Raw genomic sequence first — 20,522 nt, forward strand, 5'->3', positions numbered from 1 at the left:
GGTTCGTTTTCTACGTTCTACCAACTCGGGTATCCCTATTCTAGTTGGTGGTGACTTCAACGGCGCACACACTGCGTGGGGTTACCCATCGGATTCCTCAAGGGGTTTACACATCCAAGGGAGCTTTTCGGATCATTCCTTTCAACTTTTAAACCACCCGAATACTTCTACCCGCCCACTAGGTGGCCCGTATTCACCTGATTTGACTTGGTGGTTAGGCCCCGGTAACCCTCGTTGGGCTGTTGATTCTGGTACTTGGGGTAGCGATCACAGCCCTATTTTTATCTCCCTCACGACTACGCGTCTACGGAAAATACGCCGCACTGTACGAATAACGTCATAGGACTCTGTATGCGCAGAGAATCGTTTATCTACATTTAACCCCTCTTCAGCACTGTCTACTCTGTCTGCTGTTCTCGCTACTCACACTATTACCACTACTGTAATTGAAGACGACCCAAACCCGGACATACATCTCTTGAATCTGTGGGCTCTTCGTCGCCAGGCGGATCTTTATGCTATTCGTCACCCCGATGACCCATCGGATCTTCCTACTCTTCACCGCGCTACCGCACGAGCGCGGCGCTATGCAAAGCGGCTAGGCAGGCAACGCTGGGCTGCATGGTGTGCCCGCCTGTCGTCTACGCAGGGCAATCGACATCTTTGGAGAGTGTTTCACGCCATGGAGCGTCCTTCTCAGGTTTTAGATTACACAGAGAGCATTCGCCTCGCGCTAAATGTGGATGAGGACATATCTGCACAACAAGCGGTTCGTCAATTTTTTCCAAACCACGACTGCACCGCTACGTCTCCACCTGTCTTATCGGTTACAGAGCCCTCCGATGGGATTACTTCTGACCTCACCGTGGCAGAGCTGCTGGCCTCCATTGAACGTTTAAAAACTACTACTACTTCCGGGCACGACGGCATACCTAACTCCTTATACCGTAACTTGGAAGGGAGGGCTTTGCAAACCCTACTTGATACTTTTAACGAAGTGTGGCTTTCTGGCGTCACGCCGGGAGACTGGAAGCATTCTATTGTGGTTCCAATACCCAAGTCAGGTGAGCCTCCAGTATCTCTTTCGGCCCTTCGTCCAATTTCCCTTACGCCTACCATCTGCAAGGTTTATGAAAACATTCTAGTCGCACGCTTGTCGTGGTGGCTGGAATCCCATGATTGTCACCCAGATTCCAAAACTGTTTTCCGCCCACAAATTGGAACGGGGGACGGCCTTGCTACTTTGGCTGCTGACGTGCTTGACCACTCTCCGCAGAGGCACCTTGTACGAACCGTAATCGCTACAGACATAACAAAAGCATATGATAACATCCTTCACTCTGCCATTCTTGCCTCCCTTCAAACTCTTGTCTCCCTCACCGGTTCCTCCTCTCTATTCACGCCTTTTTAGCAAATCGAACCTTCACCGTGCGTGTCCACGGAAAGCCCTTTGGTAACTTAACTTCCAATAGAGGAGTGCCGCAGGGCTCCGTTCTCGCCCCCACATTATTTAATGTGGCTTTAATTCCTCATGTTCGAGCTCTAGAGGCCATCCCTTTTATCCGCGTGCTTGCGTATGCCGATGATATAACCTTGTGGTGCTGTCATCCAGATGCGTCTATTCATCAGTCGGTCCTTCAACACGCGCTGGATGTATTGACATCTCGCCTCCCACCTCTGGGTCTAACACTCTCTCCTACTAAATCATGTTTCATTCGAATTGGAAATAAAGCCGGCTTACGAAAGCTCCCCCTTTAAATTTTACGGTACTTAATTCTCTGATTCCTCAGGTAGAAACTGTTCGTATTCTTGGTCTTCTCCTCCATACATCTGGTACTGGCACCCCGTGGCTGACAGCCACCCGTAAATCGGTTCACGCTACTCTAGGTCTGATTCGTCGCACAGCTATGCGCTCTGGTGGCGCACGTGCTCATACGGCCCGCCAGCTTGTGCGCTCTATCCTTCAGCCACGGATAGTACATAAGGCACAATTTCAACGTCTCACCCGCAGACAGTGGGACTCCCTTGAAGCTATCAATCGTGAGGCTATGCGCGTCATAACATATCTGCCTCGTTTAACACCCATACCTGTGCTAAAGGAGTTTGCCCAACTTAATACACTCAGTGTAATCATCGACCAACGGGTGGCAAATAGAGCTCGAAAACAGTCTCTCAAACTTCATCGTTTAAAGACACTTCCACCGTGGTCCTATTGCCAGCTCACTGACAATCGCCCCATTGTTTCCCCGTCGGTATCAGCAGCGTATCTGCCTGAAGGGTGCATATTATACACGGATGCATCACATTCTGCAGAGAGGGGAGTTACTGCTGTGTATAGACCATCTCATCCGCATCTCAACTCTCGCGCGACGTATACTGCGGATACGTGCACTCCCCTGGCATTGGAACTTCAAGCCATTTATAATGCCATTGCTTCCCTTCCGCTCGTTCCAGCATTTCAGTTCATATTTACAACGACTCCCGCGCCGCCCTTAAACAGCTTAAGGCTGTTCGACGAACGTTCCAGATTTCACAATCAATTCATGTGCTCTGCGCAAAGTATCCATGTCCTGTGCGCATACACTGGATTCGCGGCCATGCCCAGGATCCACATAACATTCAAGCGGATGCTATGACTCATCTTCATACATTAGACGATCCGCCACCTTCCCCTCTTCCCCAGATCCGTTCCTGTCCCATGTTTCCGATTCCGAAGTTCTGCGCCAGCGAACACGCGCTCTAATTCCTCCGTGTTCGCACCCTCTCCCCCGTAGTCTTACTTGGCAGGAGGAGGTATCCGTGCGCCGGATTCGGGCAGGGGCGGCTCTGACACCATCTGTCCGTCATCGGTGGCGCGCCAAAGATCTGCCAGCACCTGACAAGTGCCCTCACTGTAGCGCTGCACCGGAGATTTGTGATGTGCGGCACTTAATGTGGACGTGCCCAGCGACGGCTGCTATCAGAAAACGGCTCCTCAGGGAGGTGGGCCTGAGGTGGAACCGCGAAAGTGACTACGTGAAGTGGACTATGGACAACCGTTTCATTAGCAACCTGTGCGACTACCTCAGCGCAACGGTTCTTCACTCCTTTTAACTTTCAATCCCGTGCATTCCTTCCCCCCCCCCCCCCCTTCCTTTTTTCAACTTATGCCTCATAGCACACTTCTCGAATAAAAAAAAAGAACAACGTCCTCTTTGCCTCGCGACTGTGTACCATAACACTACCCCCCTACGCCCCGCGGAAGGAAGCACAGTCCCTAGGCGTCTAAGGTGGTGGTTGTGAGTGGTAGGGGTTAGGACGGGCGACGTGCGCAAGCTGTTTGGAGGGGGCGACGGGAGGGGAGTTGTTGTGCAGGGGCGTGAGTTCGTAGGATGCATCGCTCAGTTGCCTCAAGACGCGGTAAGGACGGACGTAACGAGGCAGTAGCTTCTCACACAGTCCCACACGGCGTGCAGGAAGCCAGGGAGGATTACCAGGGAGCCGGGAGGGTTGTGGACGTTACGATGATGAAGGTCGTAACGCCGTTTTTGACCGGTCTGAGAAGCGTCGAGACGATCCCTAGCGATTTGGCGGGCGGCGTCAGCACGGGCAATGGCGTCACAAGTGTAACTGCTAGTAGAAGGGTCAGAAGGCAGTAAGCTGTCAAAGGGCAGCAATGGGTCGCAAAGAACAGGAAGAAGGGGGAGTATCTGGTGGTGTCATGGCGTGAGATGGTAAGCGAACGTCAAGGAAGGTAAATTGACGTCCCAGTCACGATGGTGGTCGGAGAAATACATAAACTTCATGTCCGTCAGGGTGTGGTTAAGACGCTCAGTAAGGCCGTTTGTTTGGGGATTGGAGGACATCATGAAGTTGTGATGGGTGGAGCATAAGCGCAGAAGGTCGTGGGCCACTTTGGAAATAAAGCAGGGGCCTCGATCTGTAAGCAGTTGACGAGGAGCGCCATCAAGCAGAACGACGTCATAGAGAAAGACGGTGACATTGGCGGCACAGCTGGTCGAGATAGCGCGCGTGATAGCGTACCGGGTAGTGTATTCGGTCGCAACGGCAATCCACCTGTTCCCTGAAGTTGATGTGGGAAAACGCCGAAGCAGATCGATATCAACACGAAAAAAGGGGTCAGTCGGAATATTGATGTGCTGATGCTGGTTACTGGGCGGAAGCGGGGGCGTTTCCCGGCACTGATATTGATCTCAGGCAGGAGCGTAGCGATAAATACCAGGCCAGAAGAACCGCCTGCGCACGCTATCGTACGTGCGTGACATGCCGAGGTGCCCTGCAGTAGGAGCGTCATGAAGTTGGACAAGTACTGCTTAGCGGAGATGGATGGGGGCGGCGATCAAGAGGTCGGCGCCATCAGGGTGCATATTGTGACAGTACAGAGTATCGTGATGCAGCACGAATAGATTCAGAGCAGGATCGGAAGGGGCGCTTCGGAGGCGGTCGAATATTAGGCGCAGAGATTGATCACGGCGTTGCTCGTCGGCGATGTGTAGGAAGTCCGACACGGACAAAACATTATCGTCGGTATCACGGTTGTGGGAATCAGGATGATAGACAGGATGGCGGGACAAACACTCAGCGTGTTGGTGCAGCTGGCCGGGCTTGTAGATGGCAGTAAATGTGCATTCCTGCAAGCGCACGGCCCAGTGACCCGGACAGCCTGTAGGGTCTTTAATAGAGGACAGCGAGCACAGTACATAGTGGTCCGTAACTACACAGAAGGGGCTCCCAGACAAATAAAGGCAGAATTTCTTTAACACCCAGACAAGGGAAAGATACTCCCCTTCAGTAATGGAATAGTTACGTTCGGAGGGAGATAGCCGGTGGCTGTCGTACGCAATCGCACTATAGTACTCGTGCTGGCGCTGCACAAGGATGGCGCCAATACCATGGCCACTGGTGTCGGTGCGAAGTTCCGTAGGCCAAGAAGGGTGGAAATGGGCCAGCACAACTGGAGCAGTGAGGGCCGCAACAAGGGCTGTGAAGGCGCGAGCTTGGGCAAGGTCCCATGAGAAAGGCGCATTTTTCTTCAGGAGGGTTTAACCGCCGGAAATAGGAGTAGCGCCCATCGATTGAGGTATGAACTCTATCAGGGCAGGCCTTGACACCAGAAGCATCAACCAAGTAGCCGAGGACCTTAATTTGGCGCTGGCCGAACCTGCTATTCTTGTAGTTCATTTGGAGACCGGCACGGAGGAAGACGGCAAGGATAGTGGAAAGACGGTGTAGGCGGCTTTCGAAAGTTGGGGAAAAATGACAACGTCATCTAGGTAGCACAACCACGTCGTCCATTTGAAGCCGCACAGGAGCGATTCCATCATACGCTCGAAGGTGGCAAGAGCGTTGCAGAAGCCGAAAGGGATGGCTTTGAATTGGTACAGGCCATCGGGGGTGACAAAGTCAGCCTTCTCATGATCCTGTTCATCAACAGCAATGTGCCAGTAGCCTGAACGGAGATCAATAGAAGAAAAACAGCTGCCACCGTGTAGGCAGTCGAGGGCTCCATCAATTTTTGGAAGAGGATTGACGTCTTTCATTGTTATTTGATTAAGATGGCGGTAGTCGACACAGAAGCGCCAAAGGCCATATTTTTTTTAACCAAGAACACAGGGGACGCCCAAGAACTGATAGAAGGCTCGATAACATTGTTCTACACAATTTCCTAAGAACTTTATATTCTTCAGCCAAAGCGGATCATGTCATCAACTGAGGCTTCGTTGTGAGCGTTGGTTGCAGTAGATGGTCTCGTACTACGTGGTTTCTCAGCCAAAGAAGTTTCACCGCATTTGAATAATATTCTTCAACTGCTTAAATCAACTGTGGACTCTTTGTAGGCTTTCTTCTGTCCCTGTTGAAACGTTGAGGATGAAGATCCCTTCAATAAGAAGTATTTAATTCCAGGTCTTTGTCTCTGCCTTATTTCATTTTTAACGTTAAATACATGAAAACGTAACAATAATTTATCAGATATGGCTCTGTTGACAACATATAATTAGATCACTTTAGCAGAATAAAATTCCTGCTTTAGGGTAGCAGGTATTTCTGTCGGAACACCGTTAATTTCCGTGTCTGCAGGAACCAGCGCGCAGAGACGTAGCACAAGAACCAGAACGGCCACAGGACCAAGCGCTGATTGTGTCGTCCATCTTGTACTTGTGTGTCGTGTCTTTTTGGGCGCTTGTTTCTGCAGGCATGAAAATAGCCAACCAAGTCAACAGCAAGTGTTACCGTTACTTAGGGCATCAACAAAAATAACAAAAATGACTGCCAGCTTGAGGTTGTTCCTGCGCAAGTTGTCACTTACGCTTGCGAAAGAATCCTTTTTACCACCTTGTCGTACCTGCAGAAAACTGACGCCGTTTATGATATTTCCTCCAGTTGCTTTTTTCGCCTAGCATGTCATTTCACAGGTAACAAAAAGAGGAGACTTTCAAAAGCGACACAGGGAGCGACAATAATCAAACTATTGGCGGTAATCCGAGGAAATCTTAAAGCAGCTGAATTACATATTTAGCGTTAAACACATAGCCTTCGCAATAACGTATTGACGCCATTCAGCAGCATGACAGCGGATGACTGGAACCGCACTTGTCATTCAATAAATGGCAAAAGTTCGATCTTTCCCTGTGATCTAGTGCGTTCGTTCAATGTATGAGACCAATTTTGCGGTAAATGTTTTTTGAATAACAGGCACAAACAGTAAATTATAGGTCTTTCTTGAAAATATTGTTTTATCTCAATCGAAGTATTGAAGCTGGTGCCAAAAAAATATCTTTTTAATTTGATTCTTAAAATGTGCAGTAAATATTGTATACATCTGACACTAGCGGTTGTAACTTTATTTGCTACAAGAGAGACAGTATTCTATAAGCTGTTCATTTTAAAATCTCAAATGCGCGTGCGTCTGCTTCTCTGTCCTTGGTCAGTAAGATATACTCGCGGATTTCAAGCGCCTCCAGAAAGCGACCCTGCCACTGATGGTTGGCGACCGGATCTCACAATTGGCTGGCATTGACTGCGATATGCATATCGCAGCCAATTGGCAGCGAGTGTTCAGGTCCGTTCGCCTGATGTTGACAGAGCGCTGCTATGCACTTCACCACTGACTGCATATCGCAGTCAATGCCAGCCAATTGTGAGGTCCAGTCGCCAACCACCAATCGCTTGGAGGCTGTCCATACACACTTGAAAGCCGCGCATATATGTGAGTGAGCAATGCGGCAGGAATGGCAAGAAGAGACTAGGAAGCTTGCGCGGGTAGCTGATTGGTTGGGGAATTGGTGCTGTCGCAGTTGGCACAGGGCAGGGCTAATTGGAGAGATATCTTAAATCCTCCTTGTGCTGTGGGCGCAGTCAGGGTTAGGGTGATGATGATGATGATGATGAAGGAAAGAGCTCGGGGCAGTGCGTAAAGAAATTTTTCAATGTTTTCTTTTTTGGGGAGTTACAGATGCTGAATGGTATGTGAAGTCACTCAATGAATTGAAGCAATGAAATAACAGGAGCTGAGGGAACGTCCGGTCGATGAATGAGGCCCCGTAAGTGAAACTAGTGTAACGGAAGCCCATTAATGAGTTAGCGGTAAGAAGGCAAGTAGAGGAATTCATTATATTGCGGCACAATAGATATTAGGTTTTAACTGAGGGCGTCGACCTTAACATTAGATCAAACGATGAACGGTTATCGCATAGCTGCCACTACGGTGTGAGCAGTAGAAATATGCGATAGGATGGCTCGACAGGGTACAGACAAGCTCTCTCAGGAGACGAAATATCTGATTAAAAAACACCAAAGCACGAACGCATCTAGCCCCACGCAGAAATATAACAGGCAGAGCTATTAAAGTTGATTAATAAGCGCAAGGCAACCGACATCAAGAAGTTTAATACGGAGAGAATCGAGCATGCTCTACAGAATATAGGTAGCCTAAATGTGGTGAAGAGGGAACCAGGCATAGGAAAAAAAATCAGATGCATGCATTAAGAGACAAAGAAAGGAATGTCATTAGTATTACGAATAAGATAGTTATAATAGCCGAAGAATTCTGCACAAATCTATACAGTTACCAATGCAATCCGCACGTGAGAAAGGCACTAACGCACAGCAGTGAGATATCCCGCCAGCAAAGAATGAAGAAGTACAGAAAGCCTTAGGAGCGGTGCAAAGCGGGATCAGGTACCCAAGCAGCACAGGTCATCGGCCCAATATTGCAGAAGGATGGTCCCATCCTGGTCCTTTGTAGGGCCAGCTTTGCCAATACAGTTTCAATGTTGGGCGAATTACTTGTGCTGCTTGGGTAGCAGCAGATCAGGTGATGGGCGTGAGGGAGATTGTGCTAGAAAAAATAGCCACGCTGTATGCGCAATGCGTTATGATATCGAGCGTATCAGAAGGGTGGAAGAACGTTAACATAATCTGAATCCATAAGAAAAGACACGCCAAGGACTTGAAAAAATTATGAGACCGATTACCATATTCACGTTGTCAATCAGGGGACTGAAAATGTGAGGAATATAACCAAGCCCTATACATAGCCTTCACTGATTTCGAGAAAGCATTAGACTGAGTGGAAATCTCAGCAGTCATGCAGGCACTGGGGAATCAGGGTGTCTAAGAGTCTTGTGTAAAAACAAAACTGGAGGATGTCTATGTGCCCCGCCGCGGTGGCTCAGTGGTTAGGGCGCTCGACTACTGATCCGGAGTTCCCGGGTTCGAACCCGACCGCGGCGGCTGCGTTTTTATGGAGGAAAAACGCTAAGGCGCCCGTGTGCTGTGCGATGTCAGTGCACGTTAAAGATCCCCAGGTGGTCGAAATTATTCCGGAGCCCTCCACTACGAACCTATTTGTTTCTCTCTTCTTTCACTCCCTCCTTTATCCCTTTCCTTACGGCGCGGTTCAGGTGTCCAACGATATATGAGACAGATACTGCGCCATTTCCTTTCCACCAAAAACCAATTATTATTATTATTATTATGTCTATGTCGACTGAACAGATACAATAGTCCTACATAAAGTCAGCAATAAAATTCCAATAAGAAAGCACCAGCGTTATTCGCCGCCTGTTTAAAGAAGATATTCCACGGCCTGCATTGGGAACAGTTGGGGATAAGAATTAGTGGCGAATACCTAAGTAATCTGCGATTCCCTGCTAACATTGTATTGCTAAGTGACTCAGGAGGTGAGCTGCAAGGTATGATTAATGAGTTAGAAAGCCAGAGCATGCAGGTGACTATAGGAATTAACACGCAGAAAACCAAAGTAACGGTCAACAGTCTTGCAAGGGAACAGCAGTTGACAATTTGTAGGCAGTAGCTTTAAGTGGTAAAGGAATACGTCTATTTAGGGCAGGTAGTAACAGCTGATCCCGATATCCCAGTTCTGCTTTATCCTATTTCTGTTTTGAAGTTCTATTCCCAGTCCTGTTTTCCAGTTATGTTTTGCACACCATTTTTTACAGCCGAAATGCCGGTGAGCGATTGTACGGGACCTATACTTCGTTTCTAAAACTGTGCTCTTCTGGCTATAGTAAAGGCGGAAAAACTTGTGCGTCACTAAATAATGTTCCAGGTGGTTACGGCATTTTACGGCAACAAAATAACGTTTTTTTTTTAAATTTCAGCATAAGTCGTGCGCTTAACTTCCGACAAAGCTCGGGCAGCATGGTCTTTTGATTTTTGGCTTGCTGCCAGCCTTGTGTGTTTTCGATTAGTCCGATGGCTATCACCTGCGGCCTATGACGTGACTGAATTAATTATTCAGCTGCCGTGGTAGCTGAGTGGTTATGGTACTCGGCTGCTGAGCCGAAAGATGCGCTTCGGTCCCCGCCGCGGTGGGGCCATTTCGACGGAGTCGAAATGCTACAGGCCCGTGTTTTATGGGATGCCAGTGCACGTTAAAGAGCCACAGTTGGTCGAATTTACCACGAGCCGGCGTCAATCATCCTAAGTCGCACTGGGACGCTAACCTTATAAACCAAAGCGTAAATGATCAAGTAATGATCTGCAAGGAGTGGAATGAACGCGCTTTTTTGGCGCAAAAATGATCCAGGATGTAACCGAAAGGCAAAGTTGTTGCAGACGCTCATCCCAAGCTGGTGAGCTGCCGATACGCATTAGGCTGCGCGAGGAGCGCAGCAGACGTGGGCTCGAGGCAGTTGGCAATGTGAAATTCAACACGACTCATTAGAAGGAAGAAAAATAAGCAAAAGATGCAAAAAAAAACGAAGCGAGCAAAAAAGCGTCCACGGACAAAATGTCACACTACGCGTAGAGCTAAAGAGAAGCGGCTGCTTTAGGCTGACATTTGCCTGCATGATATCTTCGATCGTTTTGCAGCAGCTGAAAGCTCGCTGCGACGTAGTGCGAACTAATAAGCAGTGAGAAATTATGAAGTCAAGGGACCAAGCGGAGAGGCACTGTGTAAGATCCGATTACAAGTTTCTTGTTCTGTTCGGCGCCATAGTTTTCCGTCTTGAAAGCACGTCTTTCGCTGTCTGATATGGGTAAAAATTGCACTTTTTAAAGGTGGTTGTTTTCGAATATCATTCATACACAATTAGAAACCAATGTCTTTCTTCGCTGTGAGCAACGTTAAATACAGAATATTCACAGCAGAAACCTTTAAAACTGCAGATGTTATGGCGCAAGGTCACGGCAAGCACGCAGAAGTGTTTGTCGCATTCGCCGCAAAAAAGCACCCGCTATCATATCACCCCTCCTTGCACACAGCCGATGCCCCGCGCCCCGCGCTGACGTTGTTGCTGTCAGGTTGGCCGCGTGGCCGAAACAAGTTTGCGCCAAACGTCTTGAAATGTCGCTAAAGACTACATCTTGAAAGGATTGCATGGCACGGCATCCTGCTGGTATGGCAGCAGTATTTGAAGAAAATTCACTTTCTCGTGTACGAAAAAAAAAAAGAATTTCAACTAGCGCTGGTCTTATTTTTAGAAGTCTTACCGTATTGAGCAGAAGTGCACTCTTGGTATGCACATCACATTTTCTGAGCTTGCATAATGGGGCTGGTGTTTTTCGTGGCAAATATTTGTGTCACTCGTCAGCAGTACTCTCACGTGGCCATTTATCACTCGGAATAGGCTCACCAGCTGTCATGACTATTCTCATCTACGCAGTGAATAACATGTTTACATGCACTCTAAGGCGAAAGGTCTGTTTTGAACATGTCTTTCACGAATAAGCTTCGTGAAGATACTTTCTTAGCAACCAAGCCTTCATATTTATGGCAAGAATCGCTGACAGGACAAAGAGAGATGGAGCGGGAAGTTGGCTTGTCGACTACGTGCCACTGGAGTTCAATGTAGCCATAGTTCATAAGCCTCAAATATTTGTCACGACACCGGAAACATCTACAGATTACGTCGCTAACGTTATCTAGATGATGTTTTGCATTTTCTGTTTCAGCTATCACATGTCACTCCTTCGCAATCTGAATGTTGAAGTTCAGCCAAAAATGAAGGCAGAGGTTCAACTGAAATTCGCGAGGAAATACATTTATTCCTTGTTTTCTTCTTTATTTATTTCTGCATGTGATATACTTCAACACTGCATTTCTGCATCGAGGCTTCAGCTAAGTGAAAGCCCGATTAATGTTTTATAGAAATTCAGGCTTTTGTTGTTACTGCTCAGCCACTTGAGGTAATACTTGTGGGTGGGCAGTCAGGACGATGTTAGTTCAGAAGAAAAAATCGCAGTGCGTATTTCGGCATTCAAACAACAAAGTGCGTTGAAATATTCTGGAGTTCACATAAAGCAGAAAGGCGCCTTTATAATGCCTGAACGTCGCATGTTCGTAAAGCTGCTTCTGCTTGATATGTAAAGCTAATGCTCTTTGCCGAGTTACGCGCTGTATTCTATATAGGGCAAAAGCTGAACGTTCACCATGCCACTGAAAGATTGATGAGGAGCTTTTTGAAACTGGTCGCAATATTGATTTGTTATTTATATATATTTAGGAAGCGTGGCGCAGGGCCTACTGTAAAGCTCACTTGTAACACGAAGAGGAGCACTTACGGACGGCAGTTGCGAAGTAGGTGTATGTATATTCGTGTAACAGCTTCGTGTAATAGCGTGGTATTATATCTTTCAACTTTTATTTCTTCAGTACACCTCGACCACTCTCCGCAAGTTGTCTGCTTCGGAAGCAGAAACCAGATGCCACTACCTTACGGATCCTGTTGGTTTATATCACTAAGCGGCATTTTTGCAATATGCGTGGCGGATTTTGCCTTCTACGACGCAGACAGGGTAAGCTGATTCTTGAAGTGGAAAACTTGCCAGGTCACCCAAAGAAGCGGACACCACGAACGCACTCTCAGAGTTGATATTTTATTTGTATGTTTGCGTCATTTTGTACTAGATTGCTCACCCAAATGGGCATGATATACCTCAGGCACCTTGACCTTAGCACTTAGTGCAAAAAAAGAAACATTATTATACTTTACATTAACAACTGTTTTACAGTCAGAGCCAAACAATTTACTAGAATATACTTAAGATCAAAACGTCTTCGCCACAGAGCGCCATAGCTATGCAGACTGCTTCACCTAAGACGTTCTACAATTTCTCAAAATATGCTTTTTGAGTCAGAAGAGCGCTTTTTTTTTCGCTACAGCATACTCAGCGGTACAGTGCATCAGAATACAACTGGGACGTGATAACTGGCTGATTAACTAGTTGCACTGAAAGAGCAAACTTACACTGACACAGAAAGTTGTTTTTGCAAGGTCCGAGAACAATGGGCAGCCTCAACTAGCAGGACAAACTATGCCTATCAGACAGTGCACTTCCTTATGCCAACCATTTTAAACAAATACAACCCATTCAATACAAATGATAATACCTTACGTCCCAAAGAGTTTAAAATGCGGTTTTTACAGATAAAGAAGTAGAAGTTACGTCGGAAAGTGTTTTGTTTTCTGTTTAATACAAGCGCAAGAATAACTTGGTGTCATTTTTTCATATTATTAGCAGTGTGTACTTTGATTATATATGTCGCCATGTGCACATGTTGATCTGCCTTGCGCCTGACCACGTGCTGCTGCCATGCCCGTGTGTGGGGCTTTAGACACATTCGAGCTGCTGAGTTGAAGCTTTTTGTCTGGAGTCTCTTTGTCTTGCATTAGAAATGGAATAAACATTTACTTATTAATATTGATAGATGACTTACGAACTGTTACTGCTAGGTTCCTTAAACATTTAGAGGCGTGTATACCACAGTAAGTAATATCCAAATCAGGTTTTAGAATTTCGAAAACGCAGTTACCTTCACCGCCGTGGCTCAACAAACTTTGACCTTTTCTCGTTCTTTTCGAGAACCATGCGCCTGCAGAGAGTGAACAACGACGTCCAGATTTCGATGAGATCGTTGCGACATTGCGACCGCAGTTTGATATTCCAGCAAGAAGAGGCCAGTTTGAAATATGACACGCGTTCTGCGGACCTGGCACAGAGAAAAACATTTTAAAAAAATTGGAAAGTTGGATGCGCTATGCAGCGCAGTTTGAGATCCTTAGCAACGCAGTATTAGTAAAGGTAAAAGTAATTGCCTGTATGAAAATGAACAATAAAAAAATTGACGGTTGATCTACGTAGTTAGGCCAAAGGCGAATTACTGGCGCTAGAACTTCAGTTCACGCTGCGGTTCTGGTGTTCGGATCCATTGTTCATGGATGGGATTTTGTACGGATAGAGACAATGGCTTAATGCTCATATATGCGGAATTGGTCATTGTCTACATTATGGAACCCTGGGAGTCGTACTGCTCCTGGGGCAGTGGTGTAGCGGTTACGCTATGCACCACTGCCCTGCGATAGATAGACAGAAAGACAGACGGACAGATGGACGGGCGGACGCACGGATGCACAGATGGATGGATAGACGGACGGATGGATGGATATATAGATAGATGGATGGATTTATATATAAATAGATGGATGGATGAATATTGATTGATTGATATATAGATAGATGTATGGATATATATATATATATATATATATATATATATATATATATATATATATATATATATATATATATATATATATATATATATATATATGGAGAGATACATAGATAGATATATATGAATAATTTTATTTTAAGTGGGCCTCAACAGCCAATTGACCTAAACGAGCGAACACTAAGCGGATACAAACGCCGTGACGTGAACAGACATAATACAGAAAAATGATCACAAATACAATAATAATAATAATAATAATAATAATAATAATAATAATAATAATAATAATAATAATAATAATAATAATAATAATAATAATAATAATAATAATAATAATAATAATAATAATAATAATAATAATAATAATAAAGCAAAACAAGCATAATAAAATGAACAAAGAAAATAGCAAATTAGGCAAATTCATGTGTCATCAAAAGTTTAATGATATGTTATTTGCAAACGAGTCATATGTGAAATGGTATGCATGTCAGGATAAAATGTATCACAGTACTTCGTGGTTTTTCTCTGAGGCACACGAAATCGCAGTGACATCAATAACTGATCACAGTCAATACAGCCGAGCACAACTTTATGTAGAAAATGCATGTCAGTGCGCAGCGAAAGCTTGGCATATATCTTGCGGCTTGAAACAGATATACTGTCACGTATATTAAGCACAGCAGCACTAACTTTCTCTTTACTTTTATTCCGCACAAAAGCCCAAAAAGAGTTTGGTTCTTTCTTATAGTTCTCTCAAGATGCTTGTGGTATTGAGCTTCATCGCGTGCAATTAGCTTTTTCACAATTTGTCTGCATAGTGAAATCTTTGGTACCAATACTCACTTTCTGATTTAATGTACCGTTTGTGACACCGCTGTCTTTTCTTTAAATAGTGTTTCAAATCACAAGAACACCAGGAAGGGAATCTAGACCCTCTCGGACGATACCGCGCGGAGTAAATTTTTTCATTGTTTCCTTTACATTTGATGTCAACAGCTCCACGCATTAGTCAACGTTCCCGATATCGAAGAATCGAGACCAGTCGTAGCTGTAAAGCTCTTTGTACAGCCCCAGGTAATCGCCGTAAGTGTGTCTGAATTTTTCTGGGTTCAGTTAACGCGCTGGACGAAAAGACGAAAAGAAAGAGAGTACATGGACAGTGAAACTTATCCACTAAAACAAGAGCATCACGCGCCGCTTGCACACCAACAAGCACGTTCGATATAACTAGATTTAAAATATTACAAGCGCAGTTCTTCATCACATTATATTGGCGTAACCCATGGAATTTAATAACATCTAAGAGACATCGTGTTTTTTCTCGTACGACTGCGCAGTCGACCAAACCAGTTCTCCATTCAACATTAGGAAGATTAAAATTCCCGTAATTATGAACCTTGCACTTCGAAAAATCAATTTTTTTCCCAATATACAAAAAAAAATGAAGCGTGAGAACGTTATGATCTGGATTTGGTGGAAAGTAATAACAACCAACGAGACAGTGAGATTTCTCAGCGTTGGAATTTCCAACCAAACACATTCTTCGTAGGTCTCCAGGTCTTGTCTTCTAAATGAACCTAATACAGTCCTGCACGCTATCAGAACCCTGCCACCGTGTTTATCCAGGTCAGAGTAATTTCTGTCAGCTCTTAAGACAGCATACTCAACTGAGAAATAAGAGCTATTAGCACATGATGAGTTTAGCCATGTTTCTGTCAAGCATATAATATCATACCCACATTTGTATGCATTCGCGAAGAGCACTTCCCTTTTAGTTTGAAGCCCTCTCGTGTTTTGATAATATAACCTAATTTCTTGAGCCATTTTTTGAAAGGGTTAGAGCACTGATAGGATTATCAAAGTGCCGGGAGGACCACAGGTTTTCATAGAAGGGGCGGAACACGCAACCGTCAGGCCACATTTAAAGTTTTTTATTACAAGATCTAACAAATGCTCATCGAGCGAGACATGAAAGGAGCAATACGTGTCGTACCTCGTTTTCACTCTTGTGCACGTAATCACCTTTTCACCCACTATATCCCCCAGGAGTCTGTGTGCCCGACGCTGTTGTAGTCGGGTCCAGGCTAGAAACAAACAGGTCTTTTTTTGCCGGCAGTTTGGGCGCTAGTTTAAGCATCGACTGTTTAGCTGTGCTGTTGCTTGGGTCGGATCTTGTTCTGGCACTGACACGGGAGGCACCATGTGTCTCCATATACGGCGCTTCGCGCATCATTTAGCGCACGGGGCTCCGGACGCCTTCAGCAAACCGCACTCCGCGCGTCCATTAGGTGGCTGGGTTTGCGTTTTTCTTTGGCCGAACCTCGGAGCCACTTGACGTAAATTTGCACTTCTCCGCGGGAATGGGTTTCCTGACATTTCGGACCGGGGCCCAGACGCGTCGGCATCCCAGCCCTGTTTTCTATACATGGATTCCCCGAAATCGTGGGAAAGCGCTTTTGGGAATGTGGGAGCGCTGAAAGAACAAATGTTCCTCGGGAAGAAACCCTGCGACGGCCGCGAGCTCTGGGCGGGGCCGCTGTTGAAGTCGGAGCTCGGTAGGAGACGGACTGCCTCCCGCATGCTCGCTTAGGACAACGGGCTGTCCAAAGTCTAAGGGCGATCCAGCTCTGTTATTCCGTAACTAAGCTGATGTCAATATTTTAACTGCACTGTAACTCTTTGTTGTAATCAAGTGTTTAATTAAATCAGTTTTCTCAGTTAATTCGGCTAATTCGAGGGGTTTATTTGACGAAGCAAGGAAACGGGGCCTACGAATGAAGAAAGAAGAAAGAAGCAGCAACAACAAGCGGGTTTCCTGTGGTGCCTGTGGTTTCCTGGTGGTGCCTGCGGGCTCATCTCTGGTGAGGCCGTTGTGCGTGGGGGATTTGGCCAGGTCTAAGGTTAAGTTTGTAGGCGCAGTTTATGTGCACTTGAGGGAGCTTTTGGCTCAGGTATGCCGCTGAACTCCCCGGGTGGAGGGTCGGCAGCCTGGTCTGCCAGCTTGCCCACCAAAAGCTTGCCGCTTGACATTTTCAGGACAAATGGAATTAACGTCATCTCTGTGGCGCTCGTACCGATCGGTGAAGGAAGGATCAAGATGAAAACCTCTAAGGTTCTTCAGCAGGAGCTAAGGTCTCTAACTAAACACTATATCCAGATCTCTGAGGTGCGACCGTTCGGCCGTAGAGGCATTGTTTTCAAGTACTCTGACATTGCTTACGTCACAGACCTGCTCCAGTGCAAAATTTTTCAGTCATTAGCGGTGAAAGCATTCATCCCTGAACAGCTCGCATGCTCCAAAGGTAATGTTCGTGGAGTGTACCCAGCATCTTCCCCACAGGAAATACTGGAGGAGTATTAGGATGCAGGTGTGGCGGTTCTTTCTGTATACTGGTGCAGTAAAGAATTAAATGGTGTGCGTGTAGCGACAGAATTAGTTATAACTACTTTTGCTGGCTCCTCCTGTCCTTCTGAGTTCAAGGTCTGGCCAACAGTGTATCGTGTGGATCCTCTGCAACCCCGTCCACTTCAATGCACCAACTGTTTGCGGTTCCGTCACAGTGGTAAAGCGTGTAAATCGGCGACCGGCTGCCGTGTTTGTGGAGAAGGGCATTCGGATGACAGCTGCTCCTCTGATAAGCCCCAGTGTTGCCTCTGCAAGTGTAATCACTCAGCTGATGATGCCAACTGCTCGAAGCGAGCTGACGAACAAAGCCTGCTAGATATAATTCAAGCGAAGCGATGCTCGAGAGCAGATGTGTATGCACTTCTGGATCGTAAGAATAATACGTATGCCAGCCGTGCGCGAAGCTGTGTTGCAGAATATAGAGTCAAGCTTGACTACTTCGATAGTGTCCTCAGTAGAACAGGCTCTTTCTGTGGTGGTCGAGCGAATGTTGTGCAACTTCACCGAGGCTTTATCTCAAGTTGTTGCAGGTCTGTCTCTGCCTTCTCATTCATCTGTTTCGGCGGCGACGCCTGCATCACTCCCATATTGTGCTGCTAGTAAGAGTGACTCCACGTAGCCTCCTGACACATCCCAAGTCCCGCCTGCCAACAGCGCTCCTGGCAGTGTATTTCACGTAGATATCTGTAACACTGATGTTGAAATGCTCTGTCCTTCCCAAGAGCGTCGAGCTTCATTCTCACCCTCGAAGTCAGCTGTTCCGAAAATCAAAACAAAGAAAGGACCCCCCAAACTAATTCCCCAGACTGAGGTGCTGACGGAGGCTGTTGCTGCTTCTTTCATCAGTCAATAATCATGGCGGGTCTAAAAGTTCTGCAATAGAATTGTCGTTCCGTACTTTCTTTTCTCACGGATCTTGAAATACTCCTTCATAAACATAATCCAGATATTGTGATTTTGCAACAAACGTGGCTCTCTCCACTTAAATCATTTTCAATGAAAAAAATTCGGTGTTTTCAGGGTAACCGCGTTAATGACAGGGGTGGTGCGTTAATAACTATGATCTCTACAATAATATGTCACCGGGCATCAATCTCGCAGAAAGTTATGCTCCCTGACTGTGAGTTGTTGGCGGTTGAAATCTCCCTTCCACAGTGCGCCAAAGTAACTATTGCTGACGTCTACTTTCCTGTAGGTGTTCACAGGACAGACAGTTTGGATACCTTACTGAGCGGAGCAAACAAGACAGTCATCGCAAGGGATTTTAATTCGCACGACAGCGTCTGGGGTAGTCGCTCTGACTCCTGCGGCCAGCTTCTCTGGTCATGGATGTCTATGAATGCAGTGCGCTGCGGCAATTCAGGAGCAGGAACCTTTATGCGTGGGGTTTCTCATTCAGTCATAGATTTAACATTAGCATCTCGTGGGGTTGGAGTATCTGCATGGTCAACAGTAGACTCAGGTACTTCTAGTGGCCACTTTCCAATAACCTTTATTATTATATCCTCTCCTATCAGAAATTTGGTGCAACCATGAAATTTGTAAATCACATTACGTATAAAAATTGACATCTGCCTCGCTTCTCTCCACAGTTAGCTCAGGTCGAGCAGAAAGAGCTCAGCGGGCAATTTCCTTTCTGCAAGATGCTGCTGAGAGCTCTGTATTCTCTGTGTGCGCTACTGCCCCTGCCAGGCAGCCGCCTCCTTGGTGGACGGAGGAGTATGAAAAAGCTTATTGCCTTAGATAAGCAGCATGCAAAAGCCTTTCCTATAATCAGAGCCCAGCTAATAGGAGAAATTATAAGTTCTACTCTGCATCTTTCAAAAGAGCTGTAAAAAATGCAAAGGAGGATTATAATGAAAATTTAAACACGTATCTCTCTAAACCACAGAATAAGAAGGCTCTATATAGATTCATGGCGCAGATTAACAACTCTCCGGCCTCCAACCGCATAAAGTCAATGGTATTTTCTCCGCAGGAAGCTAAGCAACATCTTGAACGTATCGCTCAGGGGCTGGCTTTACGTTTCCAAGTGCAGAAAACGGAACCTTTGCACACTCTCACCCCCAGCTCGGACTATCCCGAGGTGGACGTGTCGGAACTTCTCCCAATTGTTTCCTCTATGTAGCCTGCTGCCCCGGGACCTGATGGGGTTACTGTGGGCATGTTAAAGATTTTAGCGCAAGACTTTCCAACTCACCTTCTGGATATTGTAGATGCGTCATTGGAAAACTCTTGGATTCCTTACAGTTGAAAAAATTGCGAAAATAATTTTACTTTTGAAAAATGCAGAGAATGGTTTTCATTTAGACAGTATTCGGCCGATTGCTTTAACATCAAATTTAGTAAAGCTAATAGGAAGAGTAGTACACAGTCGCCTCAAGGAGCATGTTCATCACGTTAACGGCCTCAGCTCCGCGCAGATTGGCTTTCGTCGCGGTTGTTCCATGTGGTCCGCGCATGTGGACCTCGAGAGCCGAATACGACTCTCTATGCGCAAGAGAGAAGTTGCGGCCTTGGTGACACTTGATGTTGCGGAAGCCTATGACAGCGTTGAACACACGGTCCTTATTAACAATCTTGCTCAGCTACATCCAGCGCACTACATGTATGCTTGGATTTGTGAATTTTTAAAATATAGATTTTTCTTCTGTACAGACGGATCTTTCTGTTTTAATACCTATGGTCAATCAAGAGGTGTGCCGCAAGGATCTGTTCTGTCTCCTCTGCTTTTCTGCATATTGGTTCGGGACATACCCATTCATACAAACATTACAGTTTATGCATACGCAGATGATACAGCTTTTTTTCGCATCAGCAAAGGATATTCATGCACTATACGAGTGTTTGCAGGCGCACCTAAAGCTATTGAAGTCAGGTTGAACGAAATTAATTTATCACTTTATGTCAGCAAATGTGGCGTGCTATTTCCGCCCGACACTCCTTTGTACATCTCGCTAGTATACCGCTCCACATCAATTCACACGTGGAGTCGGTTAAATACCTAGGCGTTACTTATGATCAAAGTTTGGACTGGCGACACCATATTAAGAATAATGTTATTAAAGGGAAACGTGCTCTGGGCCGGTTGACACGAGTTGGCAATAAAAAGTTTTGCATGCGTCGTGACAC

General features: G+C 46.0%; 1 protein-coding gene across 3 annotated transcripts in view; it reads left to right on the forward strand.

The window, feature by feature from the left end:
- Positions 1 to 10,287: 10,287 nt before the first annotated feature.
- LOC144097340 (uncharacterized) overlaps positions 10,288 to 20,522 on the forward strand; it is a 31,024-nt gene continuing 20,789 nt past the window's right edge. The window contains exons 1-3 of one of the 3 annotated variants that reach the window (XM_077630082.1): positions 10,288 to 10,422; positions 11,973 to 12,052; positions 12,122 to 12,264. In XM_077630082.1, the coding sequence (XP_077486208.1) occupies positions 12,172 to 12,264 (93 nt within the window). In that variant the 5' untranslated portion in view covers positions 10,288 to 10,422; positions 11,973 to 12,052; positions 12,122 to 12,171. The remainder of the gene's footprint in view (positions 10,423 to 11,972; positions 12,053 to 12,121; positions 12,265 to 20,522) is intronic. The other 2 variants (XM_077630081.1, XM_077630083.1) reach the window with 2 other exon arrangements.

Source organism: Amblyomma americanum, chromosome 7, assembly GCF_052857255.1.
Source record: "Amblyomma americanum isolate KBUSLIRL-KWMA chromosome 7, ASM5285725v1, whole genome shotgun sequence".
In the NCBI taxonomy this organism is placed as follows: Eukaryota; Metazoa; Arthropoda; class Arachnida; order Ixodida; family Ixodidae; genus Amblyomma; species Amblyomma americanum.